Raw genomic sequence first — 20,743 nt, forward strand, 5'->3', positions numbered from 1 at the left:
GAAGTGGGAACCCAGGCTCCCTGACTGGTTCTGACTTCTTTTCTAATGACTGAACTGTCATCTGCTCTGTTCCAGCACAGAAGGCCTTCACACCGCCTGCCTGCCAACCGATTTCCCCTTGCACGGACCTAAACTTTAGCCTTAAGAAATTGTCTAATGTGTGTAGAAGATTTTTCACCTCCACACAGAATTCCACTTTCTGCAAAATATTTGTTTTTAATAAGCTCCTTTTAAATTGGAATACTTTTTATTCATAAGATCACACCAAGTAAATTCTCATTGATGTTGCATTGGCCATATATATATATACATAATCAGAGAGATCAAGAGAATTAGGGTAAATAATTTATTTTCAGGGAAGAAGTGTCAAGTTTTCAAATATATTATAGGTAGGCACTGAGCTTTGATGGATTTTTGAAAATAGAATGATTAAAAAGAACTCATGTCATTCACTAATTCTATAAATAGCCTGGTATAGTCTAGATTGTTCTGAATTATAATCTTATATGTGGAAAATAAGAAATATGCAATTATACTGCTGCTTTATATTGTTGCACAAAATTATGCATACAAAACTATACTGAGAAGGGCAACAGCAAATAGAATACTAATAGTACTAATAGAATATAATAAGAAAATACTAATAAAAACAGAAACTTGCTTTTTCATTATATGAGGTATAGAACAATAAATCTACTGCACACTGAGGAGCCTCAGATTATTAGACTCCTTTTTTCCTTTTGATTAACTAATATATACATAGTTAAGAAACTTCATTTATCTAACATATTTATGTCATCAGTTGTTATTCTGTAAGACTATTACTGTTTTTATCAATTTTAGGATTATAAGAAACATACATAATTAATTCTGACACAGAAAAGTATCAAACTGAAGTGTAATTCAAATACTTGGGTTATCAGATACTCATGAAATGGAAAAGACTTTATTGCCAAAATAAATCTGAGGCAATAAAGACCAAAAATTAATATTTATGCCTCAAAAGTTTCTTTTCAATTAGAACAGAGACAGTTATAAAAATAAATTATTTTTTATAGTATAACTAAATGCCTAGATTAAGGAGACTGCAGGTTATGTTAGCAACAAAATTAACATTTGTATTCACCATAAATTCTAACACTATTAGAGAAAAAAAAAAACTTGTTGCAACTAACCAATGCTTCCACAAGTACTGACTTAAAATGACAGTGGCAAATTTTGCTCTAAAGGTGAAAAAATGCTAGACTGATTTTTTCAATCTTAATAAATAAAAATGATTTGAAAATCTGTATTTGAAATAAACATGTCAGTAAGCAACAGAGATCCGTATGTTTACTTGAATTTTTAAACAAAAAATTAAATCATATTACTGATACCTCTCTCCGTCGAGAAGCCCAACATGTTTGTTTGATCTTCCATACAACAGCAGCCACCAACAATAAGGACAAAAAACAACTAGAAAATAAACACAAATAATTTTTGCTTAAAACATTTGCAATATGTCATGAAATAATAATAGAATATGTGGAGGATTTTACAATATATGGAAGTAATCAATTTGCCGTGGTAAATATTCAAGGAAAAAAAGATAAATTAGAAGCTTTTAAAACATTCTCAAGTAAAATCAAAGTATATAGGTAAAAAAAAATTACTTACATTCCTTGCTCTACATTATAGCCTATCTTTCAGATTTTCTCTATCAGAAGGAACGTAAGTTTATAATTTTGTGGTTTTATGAAGCAACAAATCTATTTAGAATTGCCACTGAGTCATAAAGTCTGGCAATTTTATAAATTTAAATATCATTCATTTATTCATTTTATCTGTATTAGTAACTATCTTAGATCTGAGACTATTCCAGTAGTTCTCAACTGTAGGTGATTTAGCCTTTCCTCCCCTGTCCCCACTAGAAACATTTGACGGTGTCTGGAGACATGTCTGATTATCACAATGGGACAGAGATGCAACTTGCATCTAGCAAGTACAGCCAGGGACCCTGCTAAACACCCTGCCATGCACTTGACTGCCCCCAGTGACAAGTAATTAGTCAGTCCTAAACGTCAGTTGTGCTGAACCCGAGAAACCCTTGTATATGCTACTGTTTAAATTAGGAAATAATTCCTTTACCATGTACATATATGGGTTGATATATATATGATAATGCACGATACCTTTTAGCAGTAATTTAGGATTGGGAAATCTCAAAATAACAGATTTATGTGGATCTGATTAATCAATCCCAACCACATATGCCACTGTTTCTTTTCTCTTCCTTTGCTCTGTGGTCAAAGATTAGGCTATGAAAAGATCCAGAAGTGAACAGACAGGAGCCACTACAAATTAATTGACCCCTCACCACTGCACAAAACCTGATCTTCACCCCAATAATTGATAATCCTCATATTCATCAACGGGTTCGCTCACAAGCAGTATAAATTTTTGCCACTTTCTATTCCTGTTAAATTCTTAATGTTTTTTCACCTTGCCTCACTTGAAGATCTTAGAACATCTTTCAGTGGTTATGACAATGACAATTCTAGCACCTGTCCATTGAGGGCTAAACACATTCCAGATACTGTGTCAGATGCTTCACACTGATGATTGGACTTAGTTTTATAACACTTCCGGATAGGAGATACTACTCTTATTTTAGAAAAGAAGAACCCAGTGCCAGAGGAGTTCAAAGTAAATTGCTTACAGTCATGCAGGGAGTTCAAGTGGTGGAGCCAAAATTCAAAATCAGCTACCTGAGCCTCCAACTCCTTCTCCTCTCATCTGCCGGGGACTCAGCTTCCACACTATCTCACAACGGCTGTTTTCCACATTCATTCTCTAATCTGTTCCCCAGTATCAACTACTAAGGGGCCTTTCTGGTTTTTACATAATTATCTTTCCCTCTAATATTTATAAACTCATTCTTCTATTTCATCTTAATTTAAATTCTTCAAAAGTGCTTAAGCACCACATCACCTAAAATACACAAAACAATCATCCTATTTTATTGACCCTGTAATTTCCTCCAGTTTATTGAGCAAGTGGTCAATGTAGCTACCTCCAGGTCAATTTCCTTATAATCTAGTCTTATTTACTAATACTAACAAAAACGTTAATATTAATAATCATTAATGTTTACATACTACGTAACATTTCAGTGGATACTTTCCTCATCATAGCTTTCTAAAAATTAAATAAATTGCTCTTTTCTCTATCAACAGACTTTTACTTCTCAATTGATAATACCGCCCATCCATTCTTTGAAACTCCTTCTGAATACTTTATTTTCTTGACTTCTCTTCATTCTTCCTGACACACCATGGGGTCAGTGGATGTAGGCTGTGTTCCAGATTCCCTTTTTAAAATTAGGGACATTCCTGAAAACTCATTCACAATTTCATGCTGTTATCTACTCATGCTCTCAGAGAAAGAGCTCAGTTATTCTCCGGGAGTCAACTATGACCTCAATTGGAATTATTTCCAAATATAAATCATCAAATCTGCCAAAGTGGTGGAGCCAACACTTATCATTAAAAGGGATCTATGAGATAATCTAGTTCAGACTCCCTCCCAGGAAGAAATTCCCAGCACAACTCTGATAGTGATCCATTCCCTAATAAAATACTCATAGTAACTGAGAAGCTGCTGGCTCATAAATCAGAGAATTTTATTTTTAGCTCGCTCCAACTATGACAGTGTTCCAGTAAGCTGTCTTTCTAACATTTATCAATCAGTGCTGCTTCTGTCTCTGGCTTACGCTGAACCAGTTAATTCCTTCTTCTACATGCTAACACTTCTTTATATATTTGAAGAAATTTACATGATTCCTTCTAGTCCAATGGTTTTCAGCCAGGAGAGTTTTGCCCTCCCGGGGACATCTGGCAGTGTCTGGAGACATTTTTGGTTGTCACCACTTGGTATACATCAGTTGGGGTGGTGGTGCCACACAGAGGCCAGTCCCCCTCCCCACAACAAAGATTATCCCAACCCAATGTGCCGATAGTGCAGTAAAACCCTATTCTAGTCTGAGTTATTGCCATAGTGGTTACACTTCCCTTTTAAATCCAGGTTAACGCTGTAACTATTTAAATGTGGTACTGAGAATTGATACTTTAGATATAGTCCAAGGATCCATTTATCTGAATTTCAGTCCTACCATAATACCTTAAGAATTTTAACATGAAACATAAATGTTATTTCAAATCTACCACAGTCCAAACTGAGCTCATGAATAACATTCATAATAAATAAAAGTAACTAATGTCTATTGAGTCATACGTATCAAGTGAAGTCTTATGTTTTTCACATGCATTATTTCTTTCATTATCACAGTCACCCATGATATACTGTTTGTACTACTATGTACTTATTTAGAAGAGGAGAAATCTGAAGTCATGGAGAGGTAACATAAATTGCCTAAGCTACAAAAGTCTTAAATTGCAAGTTCTCCCCTTTCTCCTGACTTCTTTGTCTCACCATTACTTTCCAGCTAAAATGTAAAAACACATTCAATGTTATCATCCCTTATACTCAGTCAGACACCATGTCTTGTCAACTATTTTTTCAAAATATCTGTAGTAGTAAACAACAGTACATATACCAAAATCCACCTACACTTAGTAATTAAACACAACTTAAATACTAAAAAGTACTTTTATCTGATAATCTGTAGTTCTTAATATCCTCCCCCTAATATAGTTACAAGATAAAGATTCAGTTTAAGATAGTGAAGACTTGTTGAATTTATCCATGGGGAATTTAAATTCTTTCTGATCTAAATTTCATGACTCAAGTGAAGAGTGTCACTTTTATAATGATGCAGCAAATCACTATAAAAATGTTCAATTTTACCTTCTTGAGAAGAGAAGAGATATACTTTGCATATTTTCCTTGTTAATTCACAGTAGGTAAGTAAAGAGAGATCATAATGATGACAAATTGGCAAAGTCAATGAATAGTGTAAGAAAATATTCTTCTAATAGTATCTTAATAATCTCTAGTAAATATTTGAAAATATATCTCAGTTCCTGGCATATAATAGTTGTCATTAAACTTTTGCTAAATGAGTAAAATTGGTTCCTTAATTGATTTGAATATCTTAAAATGTTTTCTGACATTGAATGTCTTATTTGGCACTATTATCCTTTATCAAGGTAAGTACTTTATAAAGGTTTTTGATTTCTAATAACTTACACAGCAAATAAAAGTTACAGCTTTTTAAAAAAATTCTACATAAAACAAAAACCTATTTATCAAGGACTCTCACTTCATTAAAAAGCAAATAAATAAACAAAAACACTTGACAAGTTATCCAGCATAGTTGAAAAGTTACACTCATCCTTCTGTGACTATTAGAAAATCAGTCTCCACTGACAATCCTGGAAGCTTAAAGAATGGCAAAATTTCCATCAGTCTGATTTCCTTCGTGGAGGAAATCATAGCACCCTGTCCACTCTACTGGTTCCCTTTTTAGACTTTGAGTGAGAAATAAAAATAAACTTTTATTACATAAAGTGACCGAGATTCTGGGTTTATCTGTTCCAATTAGATTTTCCCTAATGCATTTCTTAAGTCAAAAGTCTTAATGAGCAACGTCAAATATCTTTAATCTGGTATTATATCAAATTTGTCAGAGAAAAATTAGCTTCACCGCTGTCTTTCAGATCTTTTTTCTACTGTATTTTACAACAGCTTGTATTTTTCCTTGGTATAGATTCATTGTGGGGGAGGTAACTGAGCTTTCATTTTTTTTTTTCAAATCTGCTTATATAATGGTGCTAGAAGGTCTGAAAGGTTAAACACTCTTCGGTAAAATCCTCCCAATGGAAAGAGGAAAAAGAGAAAAGAAACATTAAAAAACAAGTGCATGAGCTACAGGGATTTAAAAAAAAAAAAAAGGAAGCATATGAACTTAGCGAGACATAGTTCAATTATTTCATTTTGACATTCATAAAATGGCCATCATGTAAAGGATTCTTAATGCAAAAAAAAAACCAAGGAACTCATTAGGTATTCTCATTTAGGGAAAATTAAAAAGAATTCCTTAGAAATAACACAGTGCGGTATAAGGTATACCATAAAGCAGGTTTCTAGCGACAAAGAAATGCTCTCTGGTGGTAATCTAGTCGGCCAAATGCAAAAAGAGATAATACTGTCACTGTTCTATAGAAATGTAAGGTTAATTGATCACAACATTTGTCTTAAATACAAATTTTAAGAGACAGTTTGGGCATATTCTTTTATTTCACTAAAAAATGTTACAAACTAGGGAACTGTGTAGAAATACAGAAACACATCATTATAAAAAGTAATTTACCTCATACTTACTGCTATTCCAGAAAATATATTTCAAAGCTTTTAAAAACACCTTCCTAACACTTGAAAGAATTTTTTTCTTACCAGCTAAAATGTTACCAAAATAAATCATTAAGTTAGAATGCAATAAAAACTGTATATTAAAAAGAAATTACTTGTTTCAATTATTCTGTTGGGCAAAGATGAAAAATCAACAATGTCAAGCGGGTGAAACTGGGGAAGCAAATATGTTCACAACATAAATTGGTACAAACTTTTTTGAAGGATGTTAAGCAAGAGTTAACTACACCTTAGAATGCACTCTCAGCTAAGATGATTTCAAATGCAAGTAACAGAAGCCTAATGCGAACAGTATAAACAACGTTGGGACTAAATAGATTTAGTCCCAGCTGAACTGAAATGTATTTTCCCAAAATTCATACGTGGAAGCCTTAACTCCCGTGTACACACACTGAGGAAAGGCCTGTGAGCACACAGCAGCAAGAAAGCGTTCATCTGTACGCCAAGCAGCAGCCCACGTCAGAAACCAGCCATGCCAGCACACCCGTCTTGGGCTTCCCAGCCTCCAGAATGCGGAGATGATCGATTTCTATTGTTTGCATTCTGTTCTGTGTTTGTTATGGCAGCAAGAGCAGACAAAGACAGATTCTGGTATCAAGAAGTGGGTGCTGCTTTATCAAATACCTAAAGATGCTGAAGCAACTTTAAAAGCAGGTAAAGACATTGGAGGAATTTTGAGGTGCATTCTAGAAAAACCTTTGATTGCTATGAAAGGGCTGTTGATAGAAACATAAACATTAAAACCAATTACGGTGAGAGCTCAAAAAAATTTTAAAAATAAGGAAAGCTAGAGAGAAAGCCTCCATCTTCTTAGAGAACACATAAACAATCACGAACAGAATGCGGATATACATATGGATATTAAAGGCCATTCTGGTGAAGCCTCAGATGGAAATGAGCAACAGGTTGTTAGAGACTGGAGGAAAGGCCATCGGTGTTATAAAACGTCAAAGAACTTGGCTGGATCATGTTCTAGCGTTCTGTGGAAGGTAGAACTTGCAAGTGATGAAGTTGGATGTTCAGCAGAGGAGATTTCTAAGCAAAGTATCAAAGATGTAGCTTTTCATTGCTTATGGTTAAATGCAAGAAAAGAGAGATGGGTTGAAAAAGGAATTGTTAAGCAAAAAGGAACCAGAACTTATAGATTTGGAAAATTCTCGGTCTATCCATATCACAAAAAAAAAAAAAATGAGAAAAGCCCTTTCTGAAGATGTACGCAGGGTGTGGCTGAAAAACCCTGATAAAGGGAACAAGAGTGCGACTCCTGGGCTTAACCAGCCATTTCAGCAAAAGCCAGGACTAGAGATGGGATTACACCACCGGAGACGCTGGGAATTTAAACCAAAGCGCACGGAGAAAACAAGATGGAATGAAGGCTGTCAGGCTTCTTGGATTCTACAGGACGCGACCACAGAGCTAGTCAGTTCAGAACATGCTTTATCTTTTAAGAAAAGGGAAGAATGACCCCAAAAGTGAGTCAGAGTGGGGCTCCCACTCCCACCACAGGCCCAGAGGGTGAGGCCTCTTTGGTTTTGGAGGACTGCGATGCCACTACTCAGTGCCTCGGGGACAAGGCTGCAGCGAGCACGGTGCTTTAGCGTCAGGGCCGCCTTGCCAAGACAAAGAGGCAGGGCTAGTCCATAGAGCTGGGTGGTCACACTGCCACCTCAGTGGACCTGGAGGTAGAGCACTGAACCAAAGAGGTTTGTTCTCAACCTTTAAGATCTGATGCCATTTGCCTTGCTACGTCTTAGACTTGCTTCTTTCTCCCTTTAGTTTTCTCCCTTTTGAAATGGAGACGTCTAGCCCATGTGTATCCCACCGTGGCAATTCAGAATCACATAACTTGTCATGATTCACAGGTCCACAGCGAGAACGGAATTCTGTCCCAGGATAAATTATCCTGAGTCTCACCGTTATCTGATTTAGACAATATTTAGAAAAGAGCTTAGATTCTAGAGTTGATTCTAGAATGAGTTAAGACGTTTGGGTTTGTAGCGATGGAGTAAGTGTATTTTGTATGCAACACAAACATGCTTTGGAGTCGAGAGGCAGAATGCTATGGGTCCTCCCCCAGAGTTGGTATGTTGAAGCCCTAACCCCCAGTGTGACTGTATTTTGGAGACACGGACTCTGGGATGTCATTAAGGTTAAATGAAGCCCTGAGCCAACAGAATTAGCGTCCTTGTAAGAGGAGACACTGGAGAGCGTGTGCTCCCTCCCCCTGCACATGCTCTGAAGAAAGACCATATGAACACACACCAAGCAGGCAGCCGTCTGCAGGCCAAGAAGACAGCTCTCACCAGAAGCCAGCCCTGCTAGCACTCAGATCTTAGCCTTTGTAATTTCCAGAACTGTGAGGTTATGAAATTTCTGCTGTTAAAGGCATTCAGTCTGTGTTAGCTGGTTACGGCGGCCCAAGGAGACCAAGACACTCCCCAAAGTCAAAGGGAAGAATGACGCCCAGCTTTGGTCAGGTTAGGGTGCTGGCTACATTTCTCTCTGTTTTCTGAACTGTACACTCTGCTGAGCACCAGCTTTATTCCCAGGCTTGTTTTCCTCTTAGATACAAAAATCAGCATAGCAGGTTCAGGACGTACATCACATACCATCACACACGCCCACTCTTCACCGATCATTTGGCTAATTGAAGGCTCTGCACTCACTGGCTTCGCCCACCATGAAGCTGCTGAAGGAGCAGTTCCTCCCAACTGAATCATCGCTGCAGCGTGGCCATGTGCAGGGAGGTAAACGCAAGGCTGGGAGAGAATCCTCAGAATCCATCTCAGAGATCACTCACATAAAATTCACAGAAAAACACCTACATGGACTCCCTAAAACTGCTAACAGACCTACAAATCTACAAAGCATATTTGATAACTCTTCAATCCTTTCTTGGAATATTTTACAGAAAACAGAGTGCTCTAAAACTCCCTGGCAGGGTAGGAAAAAGGTACCCACCACCTAGTAAGGAAGATCTTCCTGGTTAAACTCCAACTATTACCAATAATGTCTCTGGATATTACCTTAACTTTACAAACTTGTACCAAAAATTACAAAGGTCAGTGTATATGGTGTTCCTTTCTATTCTCAGGTTTTATTTAAATCATACCTTTGGAAACCACGTTAGGATAAAAGTTTCAATTACAAAATTCCCTTAATATTTAAAAGTAGCAAATGCTCTTTAAAAAAAGAAGCTTTCCTAAAACACTAATGTGTAACACACACAGAGAAGTGGCAAGCATGCAGCTCAATAAATTATCACAAAGAAAGGACACCCATGTAACCACCACCCCAACATAGAAACAGTACTTTACCCATCCCCTCTTTCTCAGAGGTCACCATCACAGTGATTTTTTTTAGCATCACAGTTTGTTTCTGCCTACTTCTGAACTTTACACAAATGGAATTCTAAAACACTCATTCTTTTGTTTCTGGCTTCTTTTGTCCAACACTATATTGACGAGTGCCACCCATTCTGTTCTTTTAGGAGGGCTTCGCTCTTTTTCATTGCCCCATATTCTATTATTTTTAGGTATTTCTGTTATTCTAAGGTTTTGGAAATTTAAAACATGCTGCTATAAATCTGCTTCATACGTCTTTTGATAGAACGGAATTGTTGGATCACAGAGTAGTAAGTGTAAATCCAACTTTAGAATATAATGTCAAATTGTTTCCAAAGTTGTTGCACCAATTTCTAGACTGCTGGAAGTACTTAGAGTTACACATTTACTCCAACATTTAATATCATCTATCTTGTTCCTTTAGCCACTGTGATGGGTGTATAGTAAATAGTATTATATTGTGGCTTTAATTTAATAGTAAATAGTATTATTATATTGCGGTTTTATGAATTGAGCACATTTTTGTATTTTGTTAGCCACTTAGATGTCCTCTTTGGTGATGTGCTTGTTCAAGTCTCCTGCCATTTGGGGGCAGAAGGGTTGAGTTTTCAGACTGCTTTTTACTGATTTATGTAAGTTATATATTGTGACTACTGTCTTTTATATAGGATGTGAATATTTTATACCACTGCAAGGCTTGACTTTTTGTAATGTTAATGAAACAAAAATTGTTACTTTTATCACAGTCTAATTTTATTCAAGTGCTTTGAGTGTTTTGTTTAAGAAATTCTCCCAATTCTAAGGTTGTGAAGAATTCCCATATTATCTTTTAGATACTTTACTGTTTTTTCAGTTCCTCCTGGAATTTATTCTTATGACTGGTATCGTTGTACCATTTTATGGTTAGACTGATTAGAGGTAGGAGTCAGTGTTACTTTTCTCCATATGGATGGTTAACAGATCAGACACCTGATAGAATGTTTTCCTTAAAGCTACAAATAAATACTGACAGACAGTCCTTGACTTGCTAACTAAACTGCAGAATGGCCCTCTTCCACTGCATCCTTATCTGCGGTATCAAATTCACAGAGGGACTGAGGCCTTGTTTATATCCTATAGGAAATACTGACATTCCCTATAGAGAGGTTTTATTGGAGCCATCTGTAGGCTGAGGTTACGATATACCCAGAGCTTTTTCAGGGCTATTTGTCTGTCCTGTGGGTTCAGTCTGGGGCTTGGCCAGGGTTCTAACCGTTAGCTCACTTGTCAAACTCTCTGGTATGCTAATTAGGGTAAGAGCCTCGCATGGAAGGTGCCTAAGTTCATGAACAGCCTACAGGAAGGCTCTTCTCTCTCTGTTACTTCCCGGATTCCTGCTGGCTCTCTGGGCGACACTCCTCCAGAAACTACCCACTTCTGCGGCTGTGCCGTGTTCTGCACGGGAGGGGCAAAGAAGAGGGAAAAGCAATGTTGTCTGTCTTGCTGCTTTTGTAACCACAGTTCCACACAGAAAATTCCACCCCTTGGAGATCCAGCTCTTGAAGCTTCTCATTCCTAGCCATCTTTGCTGCAGCCGATGTTCCCACTTCAAGACTGCTTGGAATTGGGGGTGAGTGAATTTTTAAAAAGAGAGGAAAAATTGGGGGTTGAATCTCCCCTACTCTCCCTGAGCTCTTAGAGTCTCCTCTTCCACAGCACAAGTCAGAACCAGAGGCTTTTTCCAGGATGCTTTCTGTCCAGACCACAGTATCACCTTCAGGTTTCAGGCTGCATTGAGGTTCGAGTCAGGGCATACTAGAGGAAAAAATGATAAATTTCCAAACATTTCAGGGCACTCTGAATTTTGGTGTTCTTCCCTGATCTGCCTGATGGTATTTACTTTCCCGGATTACCAAACAGCTCCTTATGCATGTTATCCAGGTTACTTATAGTTGAAACCAGTGGGAGACAAAGAGAGATGTATGTTAACGTGGTGCTTCCTGGAACTGGAAGCCTGATGGTGAACTGCCTTAGGACAGAGCTGCAAAGACATTTCAACAGAGAAAGACCAGACTTTTCAATAAATCATGCTATAACAACTGGACATCCTTATGTAAAAGAATGAACCCTGACCTATACCTCAATCATAAACAAAAAGTAACTAAAATGTAAAATGCGTCAGAGGCTTAAAGGTACAATGTAAAAGTATAAAACTCTTAGAAGGAAATCTGTGTGACCTTGAGTTGGGCAAAGAGTCCTTATATGGCGCCAAAACATAAGTTACAAAAGAAAAAATAATACACTGGGTTTTATTAAAATTAAAATCTTTTTCTCCATGAAAGACACTGTTAAAAGAATAAAAACACAAGTAAAATCTGGGAGAAAATTAGTTCAAACCACACTTCTGGTAGAAGATTTATATCCAGAACATAAAGAATATTCAAACTCAACAATAAGAAAAAAAACAACTCAATAAAAAATAGGCAAAATTTTGCAAAGACAGTTAACCAAAGAAGATAAAAGTATGGCTTATATGCACATGGAAAGATATTCAATGTCATTAGTTATTACAAAAATGCAAATTAAAATCATGATAAGATACCACCACATAAGTATCTGAATGGCTAAAATAAAACATACTGACAAGACCAAGCACTGAGGATGGGAAACAACTAAATCCCTCCTACTCTGTGGGGGCAAGGTGAAAATTATAGTCACTCTGAAAAAGAGTTGCAGTTATTATAAACATAAATTTACCATATGACCCAGCAACCCCATTTCCAGATATTTTTCCTAAAGTAATGAAAGCTTATGTTTGCACAAAAATCTATACAAGCATGCATCTTGTTCATGGCAGCATTATTCATAATCACCCAAAAGTGCAACAATTCATATCTCTCAAAGGGTAGAAGGATAAAGAAACTGGAGTATATGCATACAATGGTATGGTATCCCCCCCTTGCAATAAAAATGAAATGGACCACAGATACAAAAAAACCAACTTAGATAAATCTCAAATGCAGTAAACTAAGGGAAAGAAACCAGTCTCAACAGGCTACATACTGTATGATTCCATGGGTATGACATTCTGGAAAAGGCAAAATTATAGGCACAGGGCACCAATCGGTGGTTGCCAGGGTTGATGGGTGAGGAAAAAGCCTGACTGCAAAGGAAGCCCCACGAAGGGATCTTCAAGATTCTGGAACTGGTCCACGTCCTGGTAGAGTGGATGATTCTAAGAAACTATTCATGTGTTAGAATTCATATGACTGTATTCCCCCAAATGGACTTGTACTGCACATAAATTTAAAAAGACTTTACAAAGGGATGAGAAACAAAACAAAACCAAATAAGAAATAAACCAGATATCCCCGAAGAAAAAGTGACTGCAAATATAGTAAAATTGTGGAGAATAATATGAGATGTGGCAGATACCTAGGCCTGGTTTCACAGGAACTTGTAAGTCTAGTTTGAATTATATTATAAATGTGAAAGGAAGCTCTTAAATAATGTATTCACATAATTTATGTTAAAAAAATTGCTTTGGTTGTTTTGAGTACAACAGATTGACAGACAGAAGGAAGACTCAGGGTTTATGGAGGGGATTAAGGAAAAAGAAATGTATTTAGTTAGTCCCCAGGTATTGAAGTTAGGTAAAGAGCAGTACTCACAACCGAGCTAGAGAATACTGGAAGAGAGAGGCTGTTTGCCAAGACGTCATGTTTAATTTAGGACATGTTAATTTTGAAGGGTTAGGCGATATTTTGGTGACAATGGGAAGTTACCAACATCACTCTTAGAGAACTCTATTTCAGCCTACAGTGTTCCAAACCTCAGCACTGAAAATCAGACATGGGGCACTGAGCTAGCCAAACTGCAATAAATGTTGCTTCGTGTGATGACTTTATTCAGGTTATATTTGATATTTTGATTTAAAAGAACAGCTGGGTCCTAAATATCTGTTTTCTTCTACAACAAAGCCAGGGGGAAAATTCTTCAGGAAACCTCCAATATAGTAAGAGGCAATTTATGGTTTCTACTCAGTGAAACTTACACCTTCAGGCCTCATTTCTATTAACATATCAATTATCATGATCTCATTTTTTAAAAGGAGGACCTGGGTTTATTTCTCATTCTTCTCAGTGTTCTTGTCCTTGAATTATTTTTTTTTTAAATCTTGATACCAAATACTCCTTCTGGGTTATGCCACTATGATGTAGACATTCCGTTACCAATGATTTACTTTGACTTCTCTCCCTGTAGGGAGTTACATCCCTTCTTTTCTCTTGTGAAATATCCTCATGTACAACGTGATTGTTTCATTTCCCCAAATCTTCGTCACTGTGTTAACTCTGCATTATTTTCCCCACTCACATGCTCACTTTTATAGGGTCATCTCTGATTATTCTTGTTTTTAATTGCTTAACTCCTATGTTTTCTTTGTTTTTCTGTTCTCTAGATTCCTCTACCTAAACCTTTCCTTTTTGGATCCTCCAAATTATTATCACCATCTTTCTTGCCACTTGAAACCAAGATGGCTATTAATAAAAAAGAGATAATAAATGTTAGTGAGAATATGGAGAAACTGGAACCCTCATATATTCCTGGTAAGAATGTAAAAAACGGTGCATCTCCTTTGGAAGATAGTTTGCTAGTTTCTCAGAATGTTAAATTTAGACTTACCATATGAAATTACCCAGCAGTGGCAATCCGAGGTATATACTAAAGAGAAATAAAAGTGTATCTCCATACAAACTTGTACACAAATGTTCATAGTGGCATAATTCACAAGAGCCAATAAGGGGAAAAAACCCAAATGCCTATCAACTGAAAGGGAAGAAATAAAATGCGTCATATCTATACAATGGAATGTTATTCAACAACAAAAAGCAATGACATACTGATACTACATCATGGATAAACTTTGTAAACATTGTGCTGAGTGAAAGATGTCAGTCACAAAAGGACACATACTGTATGATTCCATTTATATGAAGTGTGCAGAATAGGAAAACCTATAGACAGGAACTAGATCAGTGATTATCTAAAACTGAGAGCATGGAAGAAGGATGGGAAGTGACTGCTAATGAGCACATGGTTTCTATTTTGTGTCATGAAAATGTTCTAAAATTGATTGTGATGATGGCTGAAGAGCCACTGAACCGTGCACCTTAAATGAGTAAACTGTACTGTATATGAATTATATCTCAATAAAGATATTTTAAAAAACAAAATTAGAAATTAGAAAATGAGTTAAAACTCAGGCAGTTGTATATAAAACTGAAAGTTTCAAATTTTCTAGTGTTTATGATTCAGGAGAAAAAAGACACTGATTAACATCAGTACTGGTTAGGAAAAATACACATGTTAAAATTTAAGGGTACTCATTAAGGAAAAAGATATAAAATGTATAACTCCTAAATTGCTAAAAGGAAAAAAATTAAAGAATATTAAAAAGACATTCAATTTAATAGAAAGAAGGGGAGAAGAAAAAAGATAACTTGGGAAAGCATTTTAAAAAATGAAAAGCAAGATGTAGAAAAAATTAAAATACATCAATAATCACAATAAATGAAAATTCACTAAACCTGTCACTTCAAAAGTCAGAGATTCTAAGACTACTAAAACAAAATAAGCAATATCCGGATACTTGTGGTGTATAAGAAACACATTTAAAATAAAATAAGACTAAAAATGTTGAAAGGAAAGAAATAAAAGTAGATTTCCCAGGGAAATTCTAACAAAATAACATAGCTAAGTCTATATAAAACAAGATATAAATTAGTTTATAATCAAAATTATAAATTAAGATAAAAAGTACCAAAAGAAACAAAGAGAATTCAAATGGTTAAAATAGCAATTCAACCCCACTCTTAGTAATGGATAGAAACGCCAGACAAAAATAAGTAAGGAAATAAAAAATTTGAACAGCACAATAAACCAACTAGATCCAACCACTATAGAATAAAGTTAGAAATCAACAACAGAAGGAAACCTGGAAAACTCATAAATTTTGGTAAATTAAACAACACACTCTTGAACAATCAACAGCTCAAGGAAGAAATCACCAGGGAAGTTAGAAAGTACTTAGAAACAAAAGAAAATGAAAACGGAATATAACAAAACTGATGGGACGCAGTGAAAGCAGTGCTGGAGCACAGACAGTTCCTGGAGGAAGGCTTCAGTCGCTAAAGATTTCGCCAGTGGTGGCCTGAGGAAAATGCTTTCAAAAGAGAGTAGAGTTGGCTGATTACTGCTATGTTTGTATAAACACCTGAAGAGGGATAATGAGAGACTGAAGGCTATTAGCCAACATTACTGGCAAACATAAGAACTAGAGGTGCTCTTTTATAGCTTAAGTCAGGCCCTTATTCCTGATAGTGGGAAAGTCAATATGAATGAGCAGCAGACTGATGATCAAACTGTTAGAGTTACAGAGCTCCAGAGATGACAGAATGCTCAGCCAAAGCAGTCCTCTTATGCAAAGACAATGACCATGGTTGGGAAAACAAGAGCTCTTGAAAGATGGGATAGGAATATCTAGAATGGACTATCTAGATGATGCTTCTGAGGATTCTAGGTCTGCAACTCCCTTACCTAGTAACAGAGACAATGGTCGCGCCCCTAACAAGCTGCCACGACCTCCTCTCCTGGTTGACAGACTGATGACTAGGGTTTAATAATCCATTTTGGCCTGATACGAAGGGGATGAGATTATACTATTGAAAGAGCTGCAAGTATTGGCCAGCATGTACTGGTAGGAGCCAGAGAAGTATTTGAATTGGATTTTGGTAGTATTTGATCAAGGGTGGTGGAATGTAAGCCTGGGTATGTAAGAATTCATGCATTTTGGTGCAAATTCTCAGGACCAGGAGATTTAACACCCTATGGAGGACCCCAGGGGATGGGAGCAATCTTGTGGAGGAATTGACTCTTGGGAGCCTGGAAAAAGCAATGGCCAATGCAAAGTGAAATGGAAATGTCTGAGCTGCCCTAGTGGATGGAAGAGGAAGGAATAAAGAAGCTGACAGAAAGGAATGTGCCGGAATGGACATATTATGTAAGGACAGAACAACTACCAGAAGATCACTTTCCATGGGACACATCATTCATCAAGACCATGAGAAATGTGCTGATGAGAGGGGCACCAGCTTCACTAAGAAGTTCAGTGGTGGCCTTCTTCTGCAGACCAGCACCAAAAACAGGAGAGGCAGTGACAGAGCTAGGTGTTAGGTGATGGGGACCCAAAGTAAAGGAGACCAAGGGTCGGTGCTTAACTGACAGAATCCAGGTGCCACAATTAGCAAAATAATCACCAAGACTGGAAGAGCAGCCAAGGGTGCTGGCCCACACAGAGCTGTGGGGATGATTAAGAATGGATGGTATCCATCCCAAGAGGCAAACTAGGTGGGCAGCCCACAATGGTGCTGCTTAACATTTACTTGTATTTTAAGCAGGAATGAAGGAATGAAGGCTGAGGGTTGTTGATCCAGGAGAAAATCATGAGCCTCTGCTCAGTTCCCAGATGAGTTAATTTACAAGTCCAGAACCCACTGAGTGAACAAGTGGCTGAGTCCACAGATGAAAGGATATGTTGAAACATCTTAGAAAAGTGTATAAAATGATGTCCAAAGGGACCTTTGTATGATCCTTTTACAAAGAGACCTATGTATGTTTGGGTATACACAGTGCAAGAGGAGTAAGTAGATATTTCAATTACAGTTAGATAAAGGGTTAGAGATGACACAGATACCCAAGGACCAAAATACCATCATGTCCCCTGCTAGAGGAGGGTGTCTTCAGAGGCCAGGTAATAAATTCATGCTATATTCTGGCTCACAGTGGGCTTACTGTGTCTCTGCATTCACCCAGTGATAATTTCCCAACTTCCCAAGTGTATACATTGTACAAGGTAGTTGAGCAACCCCTACATTTTGTCCCTGGCCTGTGGGGTAAGATCTCTTATAGTGGGAAAGACCCAGCCACAACCTCTGAAAACACCCTCCATCTAGTCAAGACAGTAAATCAAAAACATGCAATCCCAGTGGGACAGTGAAAATTAGTACCAGCATAAAAATCTAAATAGTGTAGAGGTAGTTAAATCTCCATTTAATTTACCAGGATTAACTTCTTTTTAAAATTCAGACGTTTCGGATTCATATAGGCTTACTTTTCCATTTTACATACTGGAAAAAAAGCCTTAAAAAAAATAATTTCTTTCAACTTTCTAATCATTTACTATGTTATACTAACAACAACATTCTTTAATTCTATAAATGAAAAGCCTGAGATTTAAAGACGCTTGGGGACCTATTTCATGATGGCACAGAAAGCAAAGATCAGGGCCAGGCTATGCCTGTAAGTGATCTTCCCAAGTAGTGACTCAGCATGTTTACCACCATAACAATGTCCAGTAGAAAAGAAAAAAACTGACACAAATTTGTGAACTGGCCTCCATCAAACCACGTCTATACTGAAAACTGACACATTCCCCTATTCCACTTAATTAATAACTTGGTTAGAAACAGCAATAGCAGTAAAAGTGGCCTGACTGAGGGATGTGCATAAAGGCTGACCTGTCTAAAACTCTCTTTTATAACTTAACAGTGGCTTTATTTAAAAAAAATAAACTTCAAACTATTCTGTCCATGTTTTTTCTTAACAATGACACAATTTAAACCTACCTAATTTACATTTCACCACTGAAAACAATTTAAATGATAAAAAACCCATCAAATATATTTTATCTCAAGACAATGATTAGAATATTTTATATTATTTTGTCCATGATGACAACATAATAAATAGGATCGTCTCTAAGACATGGTACACGTTAACTAGCTTTCTTCTACTTAATAAAAGAGCTATTGAACTTAAATATGCACACAAATTCAAAAGCTTAAAATAAACCCTAAACATTTGAATAATTTTCATATGTATTCAGCTTCATGAATTTTCACACAGAGCTAAACTTTTCTGTGTATTTTCATCCATATTATTCTGTCAAAAACTGTTTTATTTTTATACATTAAATAATGTTCATTCGATTATAACCTCTAATACTTTCCCAAAACATGCTGCAACCTAATTAATAGGCTTAATACCCATTAATACTCAGAAGTACGAAGTCATAAAACATTAAATATATTTACGATGTTTACTCAAATTTCATTTTAAAGGGACAAATTTGAAGTGTGAATAGACTTTGCAAAGATGTTATAAATATATTTAGCATTAAATTCTGGAAATTAATTACCTTTTAAGAGACACAGACAAACATAACTGTTTTCAGACCAAAGTGACCAACATGGCAAAGGTTTTGACGAGAAGTGAATAAACGAACGGAGAATGAGTAAATTGAGAATAGAGTCTAGAAAACTGAAGGTCTGTAAATGGAGATGAGATTAGACTTGCTATGTACGGGCCCATATGGATAAATTAGAAGAGCGATTACAGGGAGACAGATTTCATATCAATTATAAAGAACAATTAGTTATCTGCAGATAGAAAATGCTATCTCAGGAGATGGTGTGTTTCCTGTCATTAAAGGCATTCAGGCATAAGTTAGATCAGGGGTTGGGCAAATTACGTCCACAGGCGGAATTCAGCCTGCCAGCTGTTTTTATAATAAAGGTTTATTGGAACATCGCCACTCCCATTTGTTTCCATATTGGCTGTGGCTGCGTTAGCACCACAGCCGTGGGGTTGCAGAGGTGCAACAGAGACCTTGTGGCCCACAGATCTTGAAATATTTACTATCTGGCCCTTTACAGAAGATGTTTGCAACCCCTGTGGACAGGTATTAGGAATTCAAATATTCTATGGGTGTCTTGGCAAGTCAACCAATAATGGCTATTTTGGTGTTGGGGAAAGTGCTTGGCATGTCACCTGTGTCAAGGATTGGGTTGTAGAAGTTCTTTACTGTACAAAGCAGCCCAGACAACTTGGTGACTGAAGGTCAAAATTATTCCTGCATCCTGTAAAGCCTGTGCTGTGGTGTGGGCTACGTCTGCCAGAAGGAGAAGATATGTTTGTCTAATTTGCACACAGGTACCAATGTACACATCACAATCATGTTAACAAAAATAGCATCCTTTCTAATCCAGGTGATCTCAGATGCCATCACACAAATGTTCTGTAACTGAAACTCTGTTTCCTCTCCTTGCCCAGTGTTTCTTTATTTACACCCCATGGAAATAAAAACAGATGTACTATGAAGAGTATTCATATTTTGAGAAATACTACAAACCTTACCCTCTCTTTCAGAAAGATACATTGCAAATTAGCCTATTTAAAAATGTGAGAATAAAAAACTCTGAGAAGTAATGTCAGTTGAAAACAAACAAAAAGAGCCTTATTTCACTGTGGTCTATACAGCACTTTCCAGTGTGATTTAATCATGGAACCCTTTTCATGAACCTATTGCTGCTACCTCAGATAACTAGTGTTCTATGAAATTATGCTATATTCAAAATCATATTTAGTACTTCCAAATTATAAGCTCTTTGAGAGCAGAAAATACATACTCTTTCTCATCCCTGACAGATTTTAGCACATTGTTAAGCACATATTGCCTAAGAAATAACTGAATTGATTTTAATTCTAGGAGATGTTCCTTATCAATACAGTGAATGAGCTGCTAATTTCATTAATGAAAATAGGCTTCAATTACTTACGTGACAGGGGAAGATAGAGTTATTGTTCTCTTTCCACTGACTCCAATAGCTTATAAATAGTACTACAGTAAAATAATCTTGCAGAAGTATATTTCAAGTATGTTTCCTCTGCTCTGTGGTATATATTTAAGCACATAAAACTATTCAAGATACACTGTATGATATTTAAGGTTAAAGAATTGATAAATTACCTAGCAGACTGATGTAACATACATCAGAATATAGGTTTAACAAATTCAAAGTCAGTAGAAGCAAATTACCTGAAGAAGGTGACAAAAAACTGCACAAGATCCATGATTGTATTGTGTTGTGAGAATGCAATCTGAAAAATCAAAATGAAAAAAATGGTTGAAACTTACTGAATCTATGTTATTC

General features: G+C 36.6%; 1 protein-coding gene across 4 annotated transcripts in view; it reads right to left on the reverse strand.

Moving 5' to 3' along the window:
* Positions 1 to 20,743, reverse strand: part of ATRNL1 (attractin like 1) — a 593,456-nt gene that overhangs the window by 314,988 nt on the left and 257,725 nt on the right. For 3 of the 4 annotated variants that reach the window (XM_032490833.1, XM_032490832.1, XM_032490834.1), the window contains exons 25-26: positions 20,629 to 20,690; positions 1,377 to 1,455 (exon numbers count right to left, since the gene is read on the reverse strand). In XM_032490833.1, the coding sequence (XP_032346724.1) occupies positions 1,377 to 1,455; positions 20,629 to 20,690 (141 nt within the window). Of the gene's footprint in view, positions 1 to 1,376; positions 1,456 to 20,628; positions 20,691 to 20,743 lie in introns of those variants that run through there. The other variant, XM_032490835.1, reaches the window with a different exon arrangement.

The sequence above is a fragment of the Camelus ferus genome, chromosome 11 (genome assembly GCF_009834535.1).
Source record: "Camelus ferus isolate YT-003-E chromosome 11, BCGSAC_Cfer_1.0, whole genome shotgun sequence".
In the NCBI taxonomy this organism is placed as follows: domain Eukaryota; kingdom Metazoa; phylum Chordata; class Mammalia; order Artiodactyla; family Camelidae; genus Camelus; species Camelus ferus.